This window comes from Artibeus jamaicensis, unplaced genomic scaffold, assembly GCF_021234435.1.
Source record: "Artibeus jamaicensis isolate MK-2021 breed Jamaican fruit bat unplaced genomic scaffold, CSHL_Jam_final contig_1715, whole genome shotgun sequence".
Taxonomy (NCBI): Eukaryota; Metazoa; Chordata; class Mammalia; order Chiroptera; family Phyllostomidae; genus Artibeus; species Artibeus jamaicensis.
Window position 1 is genome coordinate 1,432,916 of NW_026521335.1, and position 16,851 is coordinate 1,449,766.

Here is a 16,851-nt window from a genome sequence, read left to right on the forward strand (position 1 = left end):
GCTGACCAGGGATTGAACTGCATCCTTTTGGTGATGGGACGACGCTCCAACCAACTGAGCCACACTGGCCAGGGCAAGCAAAAGTTTTTTCATTTTGAAAGAACGAGTTGTGAGGAACACATCGACTACTAGTGCAGTTCGGTGCCATCTCTTGGTTCTGGCTAAGACACTGGCAGTTTCACGTCCTGTTGTTTTCATGTTATCAGGGAGTGATACGTTATTCTGGAAATAGTTTTGACCTCATGGAGACCCTGCAAGATTTTGGGGACCCCGTATTTCCCCAAAATCCTGTCTTTGGATTTTGTCCAGGACCTGTCTTTGGTCCTGTCTTTGAGAGCCACTGCTATTGGCCACGATCACGTGGAGCACACTGCGTGCTGGCTTGCTTTTCTTTTTGCCTCCTTCTTTCCACACCTTTGAAGCGTGCTCTGCTCCGTCAGGCACTGGGAAGGAGATGGCCTTGGGAGTTGCCATCACCGGGGGTTTACAATTACACTATTACAATTTAAGATGAATTCTGTGCAGAAGAAGGGCTTCGAGGCCTGAGTAGTCACCCCTGTTCACAGAGGCGTCTGGAAGAGGCCAGGCTGAAGGTGTACCTTGGGCCCAGGTGGGGAAAGGAGCCACTCTTTCTGAGAGAGGTGAGAGGGGATGGGGAGGGGACCTCAGAAATTGGCAGGTCCTGTTAGGGTTTTAATCCTAAGGCAAAGAACCACACGGCACTCCTCCTCCCTCCTGATGCCCGGGGTCACCGTAGGCATTTGCTTCAGAGAGCCCCTTTGTCTATCAGTCCCCGAGATTTTGTTGCTCTACCAGCTCCCTCTTCTCTCTTAGGCAGCGCCAGCCTCTCCTCTGCCACCCAGCCTCTCCTCAGGCTTCCTGTTCCCCAAGCCCTTCTGCAGAGTGGAACCAGTCTCCTTAATTCCCTAACTTGATGTCAGGGAGGGGAGCCCACAGGCCTGCTCAGTGTGAGTTTTAATGCTAGTCAGGACTGGGAGAAAGCTAAGGCAGGCAAGACAGCAACTAACCAATGTCTGTGAGACGACGGGGTCTCTGCAGCTTGGGCCCCAGGCTAGCTCTTCGTCTCCTTCACCTCTGGCTCCAGGCCTGTCCCCACCTGCACCCTTGCCCGAGGACTAGTAACCCCCTGCTCTCCTGAACAGGCGCCCTCTGGCCTTTCTTTCCAGCCTGGGCCTGCTGGGGAGAACACTGGAGGAGGCCAGTGTGCTTTCAAAGACCCCGGAGACCCCTGAGACCCCGGGGCCGCCGGGCCTGAGGGTGGGACTGCAGTCCTGATAAGGGCATCTTTTCTGGATTGGAGTGTTCCCTCAGAAGGGTCCTGTCCGCAGTCTCAGCAGCTGTCCCACCCCCAGAAGGTGGGAGCCCCCGGTGGGTCCCAGTGGAGATATATGTCCTATTGACCCATGGAGAGCGTCATGTGGAGTTTCCTCTGTGAGGACTCAAGGGCCCTGTGAGACAGACTGCACCCCGTGGGACCAGTTAGGTGATGAGTGTAATGGCCTTGAGCTGGGGTGGGGGAGGGGCATGCCAGTCTCGGTTTGTAGGAGGCTCCCTGAGTGGTGACTGTGGGTGCTGAAGGTGGGTGTGGCAGGAGGGGGGATGATGGGCATGTAGGCTACAGGGTCAGATCTGGGCATAGCAGTTGCCTCCTGGAATACACCTTTCTGTTCCTTTGCTGCCACCCTGGACACCTCTCCCCCCGGCCCCCACTTAGTTTCCCATGGGGCAGGGTGCTGGCGAGGGGCTTCCACCCACAGCCTTCACACTCCTGGTGAAGATCTGTCTCCAGGACAGGAAGTTCCCAGTTGTGGGACGCGACTCCCAGGTCCCACGGGCACCCCATTTCGGCCAGGCTTCCTGAGGTCTGGGATGAGGAAGGAGCTCATGGCTCTTGGGCAATCTTGTCCTTTCCCAGGGAGGAGGCACCTGAGCTTATTCACGGGGCGGGTCCCTGCTCTCAACCCGAGTCTGGTTTCACCAAGTTCCCCTTGGTGCTGTGGAGGGAGCAGGCTCAGAGCCTCAGAACTCTGCCCTTCTCTCCAACTTTTATTAGGGATCCCGCTTTCCTCCTCTGTGAGAAGCCAGAGCCGGAGGCTTCATTCCTGGGAAAGAGTGCCCTCTAGTGCTGGGAGAGTGAAGGCCAGAGGAGGGAGCTGCTGGCCAAGGAGGGCAGGGCCGAAGCCAAGTCTGAAAGGGAGGAGCTGCCAGCCAATGAGGGGTGAGCTGCCTGTACCCTGACCTGCCCGGGATCCCCAGGTATTTCTGAGTGTGAATGGTTTTTCTTGGGAAGCCTTCTCTCAAAGAAGGGACTGGATTCCACTCGATGGAGAGCTAAGATCAGATTTCCTCTGCCCCAGAACTGGGACTGTTCCACTGCCTTCATCCCTCCCCCCTCCCCAGCTGGGAAGGTCTCTGCTCTAGGCCCACGCATGTGCGTTTGGATTTCTTGGTTCTCGTATTCCTGGGTCTTACGGCTCTCTTCTATAAGAATGGGGGTCGGTAATCCTGCATTGCAGGGTTTGTGTGAGGATTAGACAAGACTGCATGTGCAAGTATCCACACAGGCCCTGTACATAGTAGGGCCTCAGTGAAATGGAGTTGCCCAGGGTAACAGGATGAGGGTGTTTACCTATTCAGTGAGCAGCTTACCTTTCCTGGGGACCTCGAGAAGTCTGCCTGGGTGCTGGCCCTCAGGAGGCCCATGGTTGGTGGGAGCGGATGGGGTGCCCCGCAGCGGGAGGCGCTGGTCGCTGGTCGGAGGAGTGAGCAAGGTCAGGTCAACTGTCTGCACCTCTGCCAGGGCCGCCATCCACTCTCCCTGCCAGTGTCCCTGGACCGCGTGAGGATGCTGCCGTGGCTTCTTGTCTTCTCCACGCTGGGTCTCGGGGCCTGGGGTAAGTGCTCCATCAATGAATCAGAGAGAAACTGAGGGAGATCATCTTAAAGTCTCATTACAGGTTTCTTTAAATGCTGGCTCTCCCATATGGAGAAAGACCAGCTTTTCATCGAGAGCCCCAGAACTTGGAATCTCTAGACCTGGGTTCAAATCCTCGCCCTGCCTCTGGCAATGGTTTTAAACAAGTTATTCAGCTCTTTAAACCTTAATTTTACCACCTGAAAATTGAGATAATGTTATGGTCTCCTAAACTTCTTATGAGGATGATTTGAGATATTGTAATTCAGAGGAAGAACTTTGCCGCTGGGAGCAGTGATTCTATTTGTTATGTTAACCAGGAGGCTAACCTGTGACTGGGGTTCATGCTTGTCAGTGAGAGAAAGTCCCTGGGGTAGGGATGCCCATCCCCACGGTCCCTCACACAGGAGCAAGGGCATCGAAAATGCCCCCAGAACCAGGCCCCCAGGGACCGTCTTGGTTCCTGCAGGTTATTCTTCCACTTAGTCCCCCCATCGCTTCCCTTGGGTAAAATTCACACGGGGGAGGACACTGTGGCTTTGAAGTGCCTGGACACATTTCCAGCTGTTTTGTTTTCCAGCTGTGTGTGTAGATGTATCTCTTGAGGAAAGGGTATGTTTCCTACTCCCTGCCCTTGCCTGTGCATGTAACAGCTTCCTGGGGGATTACCCGGAGCTGGTGTTGGAGAAAACAGCACTAGTGCTTCTGTTGGAGGTGGTCCTCTGGTCAGCCCAGAGGGGTTCCTGGAGCGGATGGGGTCTGGGGAGGCAGAGGGAGCCTGGAGGAGCCTGAACCTGTGTGCCGAGGTGGCTGATACTGGGCCTCTTGAGGACCCAGGCGAAACGGAATGTTCCTTTGCAGGTGATTCTTCCTGGGATAAAACACAAGTCAAGAACTTGTCAGAGAGGCTCCAGGATCTGTTTGGCAACATCTCCCAGCTCACTGGCAAAGGCAGACTGGGTCTGTATGGTGAGCGGCTGGCATTGGGGTTCCTCATGTGACCAGATGTCTCTGAGATCAGCACAGAGGCTGAGATGGGTGGGGGCAGTGGGGCTGAGGCACAGAGAAGGGCACCGGCAAACCACCTGCACAGATTGCTTTGGCCCCTGGGGGGTGCAGTGGTGCCAGGAAGGGATAGGAACCAGGAAGGGGAGAGGCCAGGTCTGCACTGCAGCAGGGTCCTGCCTACCAGGTCCTGCCTGGAGGGAGCCCCCAGGCTGAGGAGAAAATATAGCCCCCTCAGGGAGTGCTCAGTCAGGACAAAAGACTCAGTCAGAGTCACAGAGAAAACGCTTGGAGAGCACAGTGTGCACAGCGGGCATTTGTGCACGTGAGGCCCAGAGGCTGCTCAAGACTTTCCCCAGGGTGAGCGGTGGGAAGCAGGTGCCTCCAGGGGCACAGCAGGGAGGGTGCTACCTGGGATGGGGAGCAAAGCATCCAGGCTTCTCTGTACAGGAGCAGACTCTGCATTGAGGGTGAATAGAGGTGACATGGGGTGTGCAGGTGAGAAGAGGAGGGCGTGCCTGCCGCTGAAGGTCTCTTCCTAGGCGCCTCCGCCGAGATGGGGCAGACACAGCCCCTGATGGCACCCCTGACCTGGGAGGGCTGATGTGGCAATGATGGGGCAAGGTGTGCTGAGTCACACCCCCTCCTACGGTTCCCCCCACAGATGTCTCCACCATGGTCTCTCGTAAGGAGTGGGGGGCAGGAGCTGTTGGCTGTAACTCCCCACTGACGATGCCGGTGGGTTTCCTCGTCACACACCACCTGCCCGGACTGGAGTGTCACGACCAGACCACCTGCAGTCAGAGGGTGCGGGAGCTGCAGGCCCATCACGTGCACAAGAACAGCTGGTGTGACGTGGCCTACAAGTAAGCGACTGGGCAGAGGCTCGGGATCAAAGATGCTCTTTACTCCTCTCACTTCCTGACTTACTAGGTTGAGGTTATATCTGGTTTATAATGAGTAAAAGATTTAAAAAAACCCTATAAACTTTCAAATCCTCTGAATTTCTATGTGGCTCTCGACTCAGAGATCTTCTAAAAGGAAGCAAGGAAGGTTAAGTAATGAGGGTACTTTCTAACGCCTCCAAACCGAGTGCACACAGCACATTGCAGGTTATGAGTGACCTCCATGCACAGGAGCGACTTGCTCCCGACAGCGGGTGAGGTTGGTAGGGCAAGTGTTGCCATCTCTGTGCTGTGGGCGAGGGGACCGAGGTAGGGAGGTTGATTCCTCAAAGTCGCACAGCTGTGTGACAGTTGGAGCCCAGTGTGGCCCAGAACTGTCTCTACCCCTTGTGTGTTCCACTACACCACATGTATGGGGCTTTCACCTTAGTGAGGCAGTCTCTTACCCTACTGGTCATTCTAGCAGACTTGAGTGGGGGCCAACGGTACATGGCCTCTGACTTCTGCTAGTTGAGGGCAGTTTCTTGTGCATGGCGCTGGTTTTATATCTGGAGCAGCCAGTGCATCTCTCTTCACCCAAGTCCTGCACGGTGAAGGGCAGCGAGTAATGCACCCCTGCAGGGCAGGGGTGGTGGGTGATTTCCTCAGCTCCCAGCCCTTCTGAGGACAATTCTAAGGTGCATGTACACGGTTCCTGGTAAGGTCACATGTCAGGGGTGGAGGGGACTGAGCCTCAGGTGGCCACTGTGAAGCCAGCCCGACTCCCACACTTTGTTGGGGTCCTTCCTTCCATCTCCTCCTTGCTCCCTCAATCTGGCTTCTGGGATCTCTTCCCAGATAAACCATCTGTGTCCACATTCCCTGTGTCCTGGGAAGTCTTTGTAAGACAGAACCCTGGCAGGGAGAAATCACATGGGCATCCTGTGTGGAGAATGCACAGAGAACATACATTTTGGAGGAAGGAGGAGAGGAAACATGGGGACCAAGAAGCATCCTCATGTGGTGTGTTTGGGTCTGTGTTAGCTCCAGATATTTTCTCCCACTGAGTATGACGAACCCCAGGTGTCTGAACAAGGGGGTGGGGTGGGGTGGGGAGCATGGGAGTGGGTCCTCCTGAGTTGTAAGGACGAGTGTAAATGACTTCTCCTAGCCATTGTCGGGGACGAGTCCATGCAAATTTCCTTTAGTGGCCATGGCCCCAGCCCTCCTTCTTCGGAGGCTGGGTAGATGGTTTCTCTGCAAGGATGTGCCACAGAGCCAACCTCTGAGACCATGCTTCCATGCTTCACAGCTTCCTGGTTGGAGACGATGGCAGGGTGTATGAAGGTGTCGGCTGGGGCATGCAAGGCGTGCACACACAGGGCTATAACAACATCTCCCTGGGTTTTGTCTTCTTCGGCACAAAGGAAGGTAACAGTCATCCCAGCTGCCCTTCTCCAAAGAGTTCTCTGCTTCTGTCTCAACACTCAGGTGTCTTCTCCTCCCTCTCACACTTCCTCGATGACCCACTCTCTCCTGGACTTCTCCTCCTCTTGACTTCTGTGGCAGGACATGCTGGTGGTCCTCCTCCTGGCCTGGCTGCCTTCTCCAGAGCAGGTCCTCTTCCTCTGGCCTCTCACGAGGAGGTGTCCAACCTTCTGTCTGCAGCCTTGCTCTCCTCCTGCTCCCGTCCAGGAAGGATCTGGGCCTCAGCTTTCACTTCTGTGTCAATGACAGTCACACCTTCCTCTCTAACCCTAACACTTTTGTAGCACCAGGCCATGCTTCCCCATTTCCTGACAGACGCCTCCTCTTCCCAGCTCTCTTACTCCAAGGTTTTCCGTACAATTTTTAGAAACCACTTAGTGGCCTCTGATCCCCTGAATCCCTTCCACTTCCTCCTGGTCTTGCTGTTCCCCCAGCCCCCATGCCCTAATACACAACCTCCAGGACCATTCCATGGGATTTGTGCACCTTTGACTGTTAACGCAGTTCTTGCACATCCAGTTTCTCACTGTCCCCTCCCAACACCCTTAGTGATAGTCCAGATAAGTCTCATGTTCACTATTATCCAAGGTGCAGCCTGAGTTTCAGAGAGGTGAATGACCCCAGGTGACTCAGCTGCGAGGAAAGGGGTCAGAACACAAGCTCCCGTCTTCCTTTTCCGGCTCCACAGTGGTCCCGGCATGCCAGACTCTGTTCAGCCTGGTATATTTTGGTGATCACTTGTTGTCATCTTGTTAGCGATGGGATCTTGAGCCACTGTTTGGAGCCTCAAGTTCCTTTTTGTGAAGAGTGGGGTTAAAAATAGCAGCCAGTTCTGAGGCTTCAGGTGAGGATTAAAGCTGTTAATGCAGGTAAAGAGGCTGGCACCTGCCCAGAAGGGCTCCTGCTGATAGGAAACCCTGACCCAGCCAGCTGGGCTTTCCTGAGCATGGCACTGCCTTCAGCTCGTCCAGGGACAGAGAGAGGATGGATGAAGTCTTGGCAGTTCATGGGAAAGGTCTTTATCTTGGGCCACCTAGAGCTCTGTCCAGCCAGACCCTTGACTTCCAGACTTCTGACCTGGAAATGAGTCTGTTCCCCTTTCTTCCCCTCCCATAGCCATGCAGAAACTGGTGGGGCACCTTGTACTTTCCCCACAGCCCCTCGACTCAGGCTGGGCTGAGGTTTCTCACAGGTCACTCTCTTGCAGGCCACAGTCCCAGCCCTGCTGCCCTGTCAGCCATGGAGAACCTGGTGGCCTATGCTGTCCGGAAGGGCCACTTGTCACCCATGTACGTTCAGCCATTTCTTGTGAAAGGCGAGAACTGCCTGGTCCCTTTGCAGAAGGGGAGTCCCAAGAAAGGTAAGACTTTCAACCCTTCTGGGCCTCCCTCCAGACTCACCCCCACTAGTTTCAAATGGCCACCAGGGGTGATCTTTTCCTTCAGGCTTTCATTGGATTCCTGCTGATAAACAACCGGTCACCCAACTGTCTGAAACTTTACTGCAGGCAAACCTTCAGCAGGGACCTCCAGGTCACCGCTTTGCCCCTCAGATTTCTGGAATGTTGGGGCCATGGCATCGGGCCTGGTGTGATACACGTGCTCATTCCTTCAATGATACATTCATTCCTTCAACCATTCAGCAGTTCTTTACTGAGCACCTGCTAGTCACTGAAGATGCACCAAGCCACAAAACACACAGAAGCAGTTTCATTTTCATGAAGTTTCAACCTAGAGGGTAGAGAAAGCCAATTAACAAATAAACAAGAAAGAATTTGGGGCGTCAGTTGGTGAAAAGTGCTGTGGAGGGAAAAAAGAAAACCATGGAGAGGGTAGGCATCTGACACGGACACTCGGCACAAACACACGTCTCTGGGTGCAAACCCTGGAACAGCACCAGCAGGCTGAGTGCTCGAGTCTCCCCTTCTGTTCATTTTAGAGGGGGAGTTTCACATCACTCAGGTAATAAAAGGTAGATAAAAAGTCAATTTCAAGTTCAATAAGCAGCAACATCAGAACCAGTCAGCTATGGAGGGCTCATTCTCCATAGTTAATAAGCACTTTCAACCTTTTATTGGACTTAATGAAGTTTTAAAATGTTTATCTCTGTTATATTAAATCTCTGAATAAATTTGATCTTTTCCTTTGGGTTTATACCATCTATCAATATTAATAATTGCCTACATTGATGAACAATTTTAGAGATTACAAGTGACTCCCAAAGACATACTTTCAAATGAAAATTTAAGTGAGTTCTCCAAAGGGGCCTGTTACACATTCTCTCTCTCTCTCTTCCTCTCTCATACAAGCACATATGCACAGACCAGCAGACAAGACTGTCATGAAGATAAATAAATACACTGTCCTTGGAATACAAAGATCCACGTCCCCTCAGAATCAACAGTCCCACTGTCCTTTGGGTTCTGATTTTGGGGTCAGAAGCAGTGGCTCTTTGGTTTCTGCCTCTTGAGCCCAACCTCTCTGTGCTGACACACCCGTTCCCAGGTAGGCCACTCCAAGAGCTGCTGGGATCTCCCAAGTTCTGGTCAGGATCAGGTCAGGATGCCCAGAGGGTGGTGGATGTGGGGAGATCCAGAGGATCACGTCGGCCTTTACTGGTGAGGTGGTTGACATGGATGGGCACAATCAGTCCTCATGTCCCTGTATTTTTGGCCCCATACAGCTTGCCCTGACATTGTATCTCGGTCTGCTTGGGAGGCCAGGGAGACCCATTGCCCCAAGATGACCCTCCCAGCTAAGTACGCCATCATCATCCACACCGCAGAGAGAACCTGCAACACATCTGAGGAATGCCGCAGACTCGTCCAAACTATGCAGTCTCTTCTTGTGGACAGATTTGACTCATGTGACATTCCGTATAAGTAAGTGAATCTGAGGACATGTGGGGTTCTGTCCCCTGGGGGCAGGTGCTGAACCTTTGAAAGGAAGGGAAAGGGGACTAATGTTTCCTGAGTGCCCACTGCACAAGAGGTCCCCCATGTGTAACCAGAGATTTCTCACACAACCCTGGGTGGGCCTTAGGGTATAGCTGGGGCGTAGTCATTCCCCCTGAGCATGTTTTCAAAATGTACGTCCTTTTTCAAGGTCGTATGTTGACATTATGGGGGCCAAGGGTCTGCTGAAAGATATTAGAGCATGCAAGATTGTGAAATCTACAGAAAGGATAACCTAAGGTTGTTTCTTTTTCCTCATAATTGCCTCCTACTACTCAGCGGCTCAGGTTCTGCCTTCAGTCGGCTGCAACCTAAGGTTCGTCTTCCTATCGTAGACTCATGCTATTTCTCTGCATCGGGAAGCTGTCAGCCTCCTCAGGTAGAATAGCTTTCACATTTGAAGGCAGGGGGCAGCCCACACAATATCTTCTGATTTCTCTAATGCCATAGTCTGCAATCCTTTTTTTGGGGGGGGGGTAGTGTGGATGTTTTTTATTAAATTTTTTTCTTTTCTCATTTATTCATAGTTGCCAAAATTTTAGGGTGGATAAAGAAATACCTTTTAAATTTTATTTATTTATTTATTTTTAGAGAAGGAAAGGGAGGGAGAAAGAGAAGGAGAGAAACATCTATATGTGGTTGCCTCTTGCGCACCCCCTACTGGAGACCTGGCCTGCAACCCAGGCATGTGCCCTGACTGGGAATCAAACCAGTGACCCTTTGGTTTGCAGGCAAGCACTCAATCCACTGAGACACACCAGCTGGGGCTTTTTAAAAAAAAAATTGTTGTTAAAATACCTTTAATAAAGAACACTAACCTGTGGGAAAGTAGAAGCTTCTTGAAGGATGCTCTCAGAGTTCACAGATACGGTTTCTGGAGGATGCTAGCAGGATAGGATCACACTAACTTGAGACAGGAGGGACAGGGTGAAGAGTGGGAATGGGGAGGCCCAGCCTTAGAGGAAGTGGGAGGGGCCATCTAATATCCCAACAGAAACAATCACACAAAATCTTGTTTTAGGCTGTGCCACCACTTGCCCAGTTGGCATATCTGTACATTAACCAAAGAAGCACTTCCTCTAAGGCATTCATGGCTTAGATAGTGGAGCTGGATTTCAGTCCCATCTGGTCCCCAGCCCAGCACCTCTGCGCGGGATGCAACACATACAGCGATGCAGTGCCCTGCCTTAGATGGAGTTACCAACACTTGCTGCTTGCTCCTGGGCTCACTGCCTCTCCTCCCCTCCCCATCTGGGTAGCAACCCATCCAGGAGAGAAGGAAACTTTTCCTCCAGCATCTATCATCTATCAGGACCTACTTGGTGCTTTGCCAGGTCTTGCTATTAGGATTATTTACAGCATTGCTCTGTTTAATTAGAGTGGATACCTGAAAATTGGCTATAAATTTTGAAATCCTAAACTGGAAAATAATAAGGGCTGAGGGAGGTCCTTTCCCTTTCCCTATTCATGTTTCGGAGAGCAGTTGACTGTCCCTTGGCTTATGACCTTTTATTATGTTTTCTGCATCAAAACTGCATGACTGTGCTATTTCCTTACCTTGAGATGGTCTGTGGTCAAGAGTAAACACCTATGCACTATAAATTAATCCACTGGGACATGATTAGGCGCCTCCTCTCTGTGGGCAGTGGGCTACGCTCTGTGGGTGTCACAAGGTATAGTACATGCCTTCATGGAGCTAATACTCTGGTGAAGGAGAAAGATAATTAAACAAATAAATTCTAATTGAGTACCTAAGTGTTATGAGAGGAAATACATGGAGTGTGAACAGGAGGCATTCTTAACTCTTGCTTAGGTTGCTTTTTTTGTTGTTATTTTAAAATTTTTTCATTGAATTTATTGGGGTGACATTGGTTAATAAAATTATATAGGTTTGAGGTGTACAGTTTTATAATACATCATTTGCATGTTGCATTGTGTGTTCACTACCCAAAGTCAAGTCTCCTTCCATCACCATTTATCCCCCCCTTTACCCTCTTCTACATCCACCTCCACCCCTTTCCCTTTGGTTGCTGGGAGAATGGGTGTGAGAGAAGTACTCCCTGAGGAGTAATGTGTTAGCCAGGACCTAGGGAGTGAGAGGAAGCTAGTCAGAGGAGGAAGGGGGAAAAGAAACTCTATGGAATGGCCTGGATGCCAGCTCGACCATGATGCCTTTGAGGAGCTGAGAGAAGTTTATCATGTTAAAAATAGATGCCAAAGGGGGTATATTGGGAGGAAAGGCTAGGGAAGAAAAAGGGCCATCCCATGAAGGATCTCGTAACGTAAGCTAGGGAGTTTGGGCTCTGTGCCAAGAGACTAAAAGTAGGGTTTGACTTAAGATTTGTATTAGAAAGGCCACTCGCTTCAAAGCTTCTGAAACAGAGTGCGAAGGACAAAGCTGGAGGTGGTAAGATGCACCTGAGGGCTTTGCAGCAATGCTGGCAAGACAGGATTGTGATGTGGCTGGGGGTGGCAGCTGTCATGGAGAGGTGGTGGAATCTAAGAGGTTAGTGGAAGATAGTGATCTATGCCAAGGATGAAGGGATTGACCAGAGAGAATGGTTGGGAAGACACAGTTGGCAAGTAGTTAATGAGTGGATGAAGTAGGTGGGCTGATGCCCATACACTTGGCTGGAGCCAATGGGAGGATGCATAGTGGCACCTTTTATCAAGATGGGGAGCCCAGAAGGAGGAACATGTGGGGAAGAACGTGGGTCCAGGTGTGGACATGTGGACTTTCCTGGATGGCAACTGAAGTGAAGGAAGTTGATGGGTTAGTCCTGGGAGAATGTGTGGAGGGAGAGGAGGAGATGGTGGAGGGCAGTGTCCTGAGGAAACCCTGCCATGTGCAGGAAAGGGCACATTAAGACAAGGTGCAGAGGAGTTTGAGGGGGAGCCGCTAGAGAAGATTGCCAGGAGAGTGTACTGCGATGGAAGCTAAGGGGAGAGGATGCTTGAAGAAAGTGAGAGGGGTCCTTAGTGTTAAATGCGCAGAGAGATCAGGAAAATGAAGATCAGAGAAATACACTTTGTATTTAGTTCTAAGGAGGTCATAGGTCACCATGGGGGAAAGAGTTTCATTGGCGAGGTGTGGGAAAGGCCAGGTTGCAGGGGTTGAAAGCTGTCACTTTTTTCTTTATAGCCTGAGAGCCATTTGGGGTAGTGGCATGCTCATTATTGAAGATTCAAGAATTTTGTGAGCCAGTTGTTCAGTCATTGGTAGTTTGCATCGACTGAGGTAGAAGTTTTACACTACAGAGATCAGTAAACAAATCAGGGCTTCCTGCCCGCCCACTGCTTATGAAAGTCGGTTGACCAGCAAGCCACTGGCAAGGACTCTTTTTTTTGAAATCAGTGAATTTAATAGCTAGTCAATGTCTAATGAGTACATGAATGAATGAATGAAACAATCCCATACTGCCTCACTTTCATGCTGATCTCTATCTTTCTTCTTGGTCCTTTAGCTTCCTTGTGGGTCAAGATGGTGCCATTTATGAAGGAGTGGGCTGGAATGTCCAAGGCTCCCGAAATCCTGGCTACAATGACATTGCCTTGGGCATTGCCTTCATGGGCACCTTCTCAGGTAAGTGGAGGCTTTGAGCAGCATTGGTCATTGTATCATGTTTGAAGGACATCATGGACAATGATGCAGACTCAGGTGTCATTTCAGTGGCTGCATTTGCTGGATTTTTCCAGCTTCAAATTTGACTTTTTATTAAATTGTCCAGAAGTGACCCCTACACAGAATGGCCACTGTAAGTCTACTTTCTTTATACCCAATCAGATGTCTCTCTCCCAACATCCAAAGCACATGTAAGATGAAGAAGAAAACTCTTTGAGCATATTTTTCCTAAGTTACTCCACAGAAAGAATGTGAGGACACTTGCCTTACTTGTCACAGCCACGGATAAGCCCCTGTCTCTGTATCCAGAATGCACACTGAGAATTGTCATTGCTCAGGTCTCTTGACCAGAGTTTGTTTAGACTGGAGGGGGTCTGCTGCTGAACCTTGGCAAGGAGAGGCCATGCCCCTCAGGCTGGTTCAGGCTGATATTAAAATGGGTGTTTGGCTGGGACAAAGGGTGACCAGGAATGTGCCTAGAGATGGAGCTGGACAAGGGACGGGTACAGTAAGCACAAATTTGCCTAAGGAAAATTTCTCGAACTTGGCACTATTGATGTTCCAGGTCAGATAATTCTTTGGTGTGGGGCTGTCCTGTGCATTGCAGGGTGTTTGGCAGCATCCCTGGCCTCTACCCACCAGATGCCTGGAACATCCTTCCTTTAGTTGTGACAACCACAAATATCTGCAGACATTGCTACATATCCCCTGGGGAGCTAAATTGCCCCTAGTAGAGAACTACCAGGCTAAACTTTTGCAGTGAATAAAGGTTTTTTGAATGGGTCATTGGATATTTTATTCTACACTCTACTGGTTTGATTCAGAAATAACTTTGGTGCTGAAGCTTTAACTCAATTTTCTGTCTGCCTGTCTAGGGTGGCTGGCAATAGTGGGTATGCTAGCTTGGTGGTGGGTGTGGGTTAGCGGGTATCCAGGCATGTGTCCTGCTCTGGGTAGGGTGGCCTGGAATTCTATAACTGATGGGTTGTCTGTGTATTGCAGGTACCCCACCCAATGCTGCAGCACTGGAGGCAGCTCAGACCCTGATCCAGTGTGCAGTGGACAAGGGGTACCTGACTCCCGACTACCTGCTGGTGGGACAGAGTGATATTGTCAACACTCTCTCTCCTGGCAAGGCTTTGTACAACATCATCAGCACCTGGCCCCACTTCAAACAGTGAGCGGGGGCAGATCCCTGCTCCCTTGGAGACTGCTCTGCCAACTTCCTCCACAAGCTCGAAGCCATCCCGTCCTCACATTCCACCTCGGCTCAACACCTCGTGTCCGCCCCCCAGGGAGTCCTGCCATGTCTCTCCTGTCTTAGAGGGTTGGGATGACCACTGAGTGTGGGCCCAGCCTTCCCCTGTCCTTACCTTTCTCTCCTCTTCGTACCCACCTCCCCAGCCTACTGGGATTGGGCTGAGTGAAGACCCAGAGTCATGGGGCTCTGCAGCCCTCCCTGCCTGGGCTCTTCCATCTGTTATTGGAAAGACAGAAATATTTGTGGTTTTTCCCCCCCGGCTCTTAGTTTGGAAGAAAGGAGAGGAAAGAAAGAGAAAAACAGATGGAACCAATAAAAGGGGAAAATGTATATGAAAAGGAGTAGATTGGGAACAGAGCTGTATTAGTTCTCTTCTCCTATCACATGTCTGCTTCCCTATCTCCGGGGATATCCTCACACGGTTTCTCTCAACTCTACCCCCACCACTTCCTCCTGTCCAAATACTCCCCTCTAAGTGAGCAGCACTTTAAGCTGTATGTCTGCTTCTTGATTTGCCTGGATTATAAACTGTAATCCAGGCAAATGGATTACTGTGGGCAGTGACTAATGGACTGGCAAGAGTAAAATCAGATCATTGATGTCCCTTTGAATGCTCATCAAAGGTATTTGTTCCTGAATGGAGTCATAATAATCAGGTAGATAAGATGATTGCAGTCAGTCTATTTTACTAACCACATGGGTACTTGCTCAAGGGACCCATGTAAAAAGTGACCCTGTGGCAGAGATGAAGGCAATGCCTGGGCCCAACCACAATGTATTTCCCCATCACAAAACCAAGCTGGCCACCCTGCCCATAGCAGAGGCCATTGATGAGTTGCCAACTAGCACTACTACCTGGGAGATCCAGCCACAATCTTGCAGCAGGCTGACTACTTTGTGGTGGGGTTAGTCACTTGTCCTCCCTAGAACAGGTACTTGAGGGGGATATGCCACCTTGCACACAGTGCTTCTGGCACCACCAGCTGTGAAATTCTAGAATGCCTTATTCACACTCCTGGTGTCTCACAGCATTGTTTCTGACAGATACACCATCGACAGCAAAGCAGGCATGGTGGAGGATGGTAGCCCCAGCAGAGATTTTGAATACTTCCCTGCCTCCAATAAAAAGACACACAGTAACAAGGTTAGCGAAAGAAACAAAAATCCACAAGCAAAATCAACACACCTAGGTGATGGTCTCCTCACAGACCCCAAATTCGAGCGAATGGGAACCAACCACCAACTGCCATAGATCTATACCTTTTTGGCATCTGTGCAAGAGGAAGCAGAGGGAGACAGCAGGGTGCCTGGTGGATCTGGGACTTCAAATGACCAAGATGAACTTACCTAAAGTTTAGACAGCCCAGCAGCTAACACCAGAGAGGTTTACACTCCCCAAATGTGTGTAAACACAGAGTTTATGGTGATATCTGTGGGACCTGGAGCAGTCTGGGTCCCATGATTCTCAAAAAAGCAGCCAAAGTTCCATCTTGAATAAAGTCTCAAAGAGGAGAGCATCTGGAACAGACTCTAAGGTCATAGATCAGAGATACAAAAGAAAAAAAGGTTCAGATAAGAGGGAGGAAAGGGAGTCCAGCTGTGAATAGAAGCCACCAATCTTTGAACACTTGCCGGACAAGAATGAGGAACAGGGAGCCCTAGAGGGATGTGATTAGAAAAGCTATTCAAAAGCAAACCCTTTAAAGGTTCAGGGAAACTAATTTGATATAAAATAAGCAACAGAAAACAATTAAGGTTTAATATCATTTAAGTTATTATAAGAAAAAGAGGCATAGATGAGGTTGTGAGGGTCGGCCCTCATGATAGGACTAGTGTTCTCACTGGAAGGGGCATCAGGGAGCTCTGTCCCTCTCCCCATTGTGTGAGGACACAGTGAGAAGACAGCTGTCTACCTCCAGGAAAAGGGTTAGCACCAGAACCTGACCCTGCTGGTACCTGGATCTTAGACCACCAGCCTCCAGAACCATGAGAAAAATAAATTTATATATATTTTTTGCAAAGTCACTCTGTTTGTGATATTTTGTTATGGCAGCCTGAGCTAAGACACCAGTACATCTTTATTTAAAAAATTTTTTTGATCTCCAGGTTTTAAAATGATAATGACTGGTTTCATTGAAATCCAAAATGAAAAATAACATGCAGGCCCAATAAAATGTGTTTTTTTAGCTGTCAGGGTCACCCTCTGCCCTGTAGGGTAGTTGTTGGTGGGCTGGTCTAGTCTTCCCCCTTCTGGCTCTGAGCTCCTTAGGGCAGAGACCCTGTTTTGCTTACTCAATATCAGGCTCAAGGTAGCTCAGTAAATGCTTGTGATTTCTGAGTTCATTTCAAATATTGTCCTCCCTGCTCACTTGCCCACCCCCGGACCTGCCTCCTTGGTGGAGACTCCTCAAGGTTCCCTTAACACTGTGCCTCCTTCTGTTAGGCTGGACTGCTTAGCCCCCTGCTTTATGGTTGTTTATATCTCTGCATCGTCCCCAAATTAGAGGTGTTATTCATGGCTCTACCCTCAGTGCTAGGCAGTGCACGGCTTGCAGTATGTGCTGAAAGAGTAATTATTAAACAAAAGCATAAACGAGCAAACTAATAAATGAATGAACATTAGGTTTGTGCACCACTGCCCTGTGATTTTGCTCAGAGCCATTGACTGATTATATAAAACTACATAATATATGTTACATAGTG

The 16,851-nt window shown here is 50.2% G+C and overlaps 1 protein-coding gene across 4 annotated transcripts; it reads left to right on the forward strand.

The window, feature by feature from the left end:
- Nucleotides 1-2,014: 2,014 nt before the first annotated feature.
- On the forward strand, nt 2,015-16,133 carry PGLYRP4 (peptidoglycan recognition protein 4). Of its 4 annotated transcripts, none has more exons than XM_053669955.1 (9): nt 2,015-2,277; nt 2,822-2,915; nt 3,797-3,904; nt 4,605-4,806; nt 6,137-6,255; nt 7,520-7,672; nt 8,995-9,193; nt 12,730-12,848; nt 13,890-16,133. In XM_053669955.1, exons 2-9 carry the CDS (start codon nt 2,867-2,869, stop codon nt 14,066-14,068), a joined length of 1,128 nt encoding a protein of 375 aa, XP_053525930.1. In that variant the 5' UTR covers nt 2,015-2,277; nt 2,822-2,866; the 3' UTR covers nt 14,069-16,133. The 4 variants fall into 4 exon arrangements, with proteins under 4 accessions (XP_053525930.1, XP_036982271.2, XP_036982279.2 ...); XM_037126376.2 differs by having other exon boundaries at nt 2,015-2,239; XM_037126384.2 differs by having other exon boundaries at nt 2,015-2,239; nt 3,797-3,895.
- The last annotated feature ends 718 nt before the right edge of the window (nt 16,134-16,851 follow it).

What these genes read in the sequence shown, in the direction of transcription:
- PGLYRP4 (XM_053669955.1), top strand. Translation starts at nt 2,867, where the DNA reads ATGCTGCCGTGGCTTCTTGTCTTCTCCACGCTGGGTCTCGGGGCCTGG. An exon ending in CTTCTTCGGCACAAAGGAAG is followed by an intron (nt 6,256 to 7,519) that starts GTAACAGTCATC and finishes ACTCTCTTGCAG; the next exon opens with GCCACAGTCCCAGCCCTGCT. An exon ending in GAAGGGGAGTCCCAAGAAAG is followed by an intron (nt 7,673 to 8,994) that starts GTAAGACTTTCA and finishes GGCCCCATACAG; the next exon opens with CTTGCCCTGACATTGTATCT.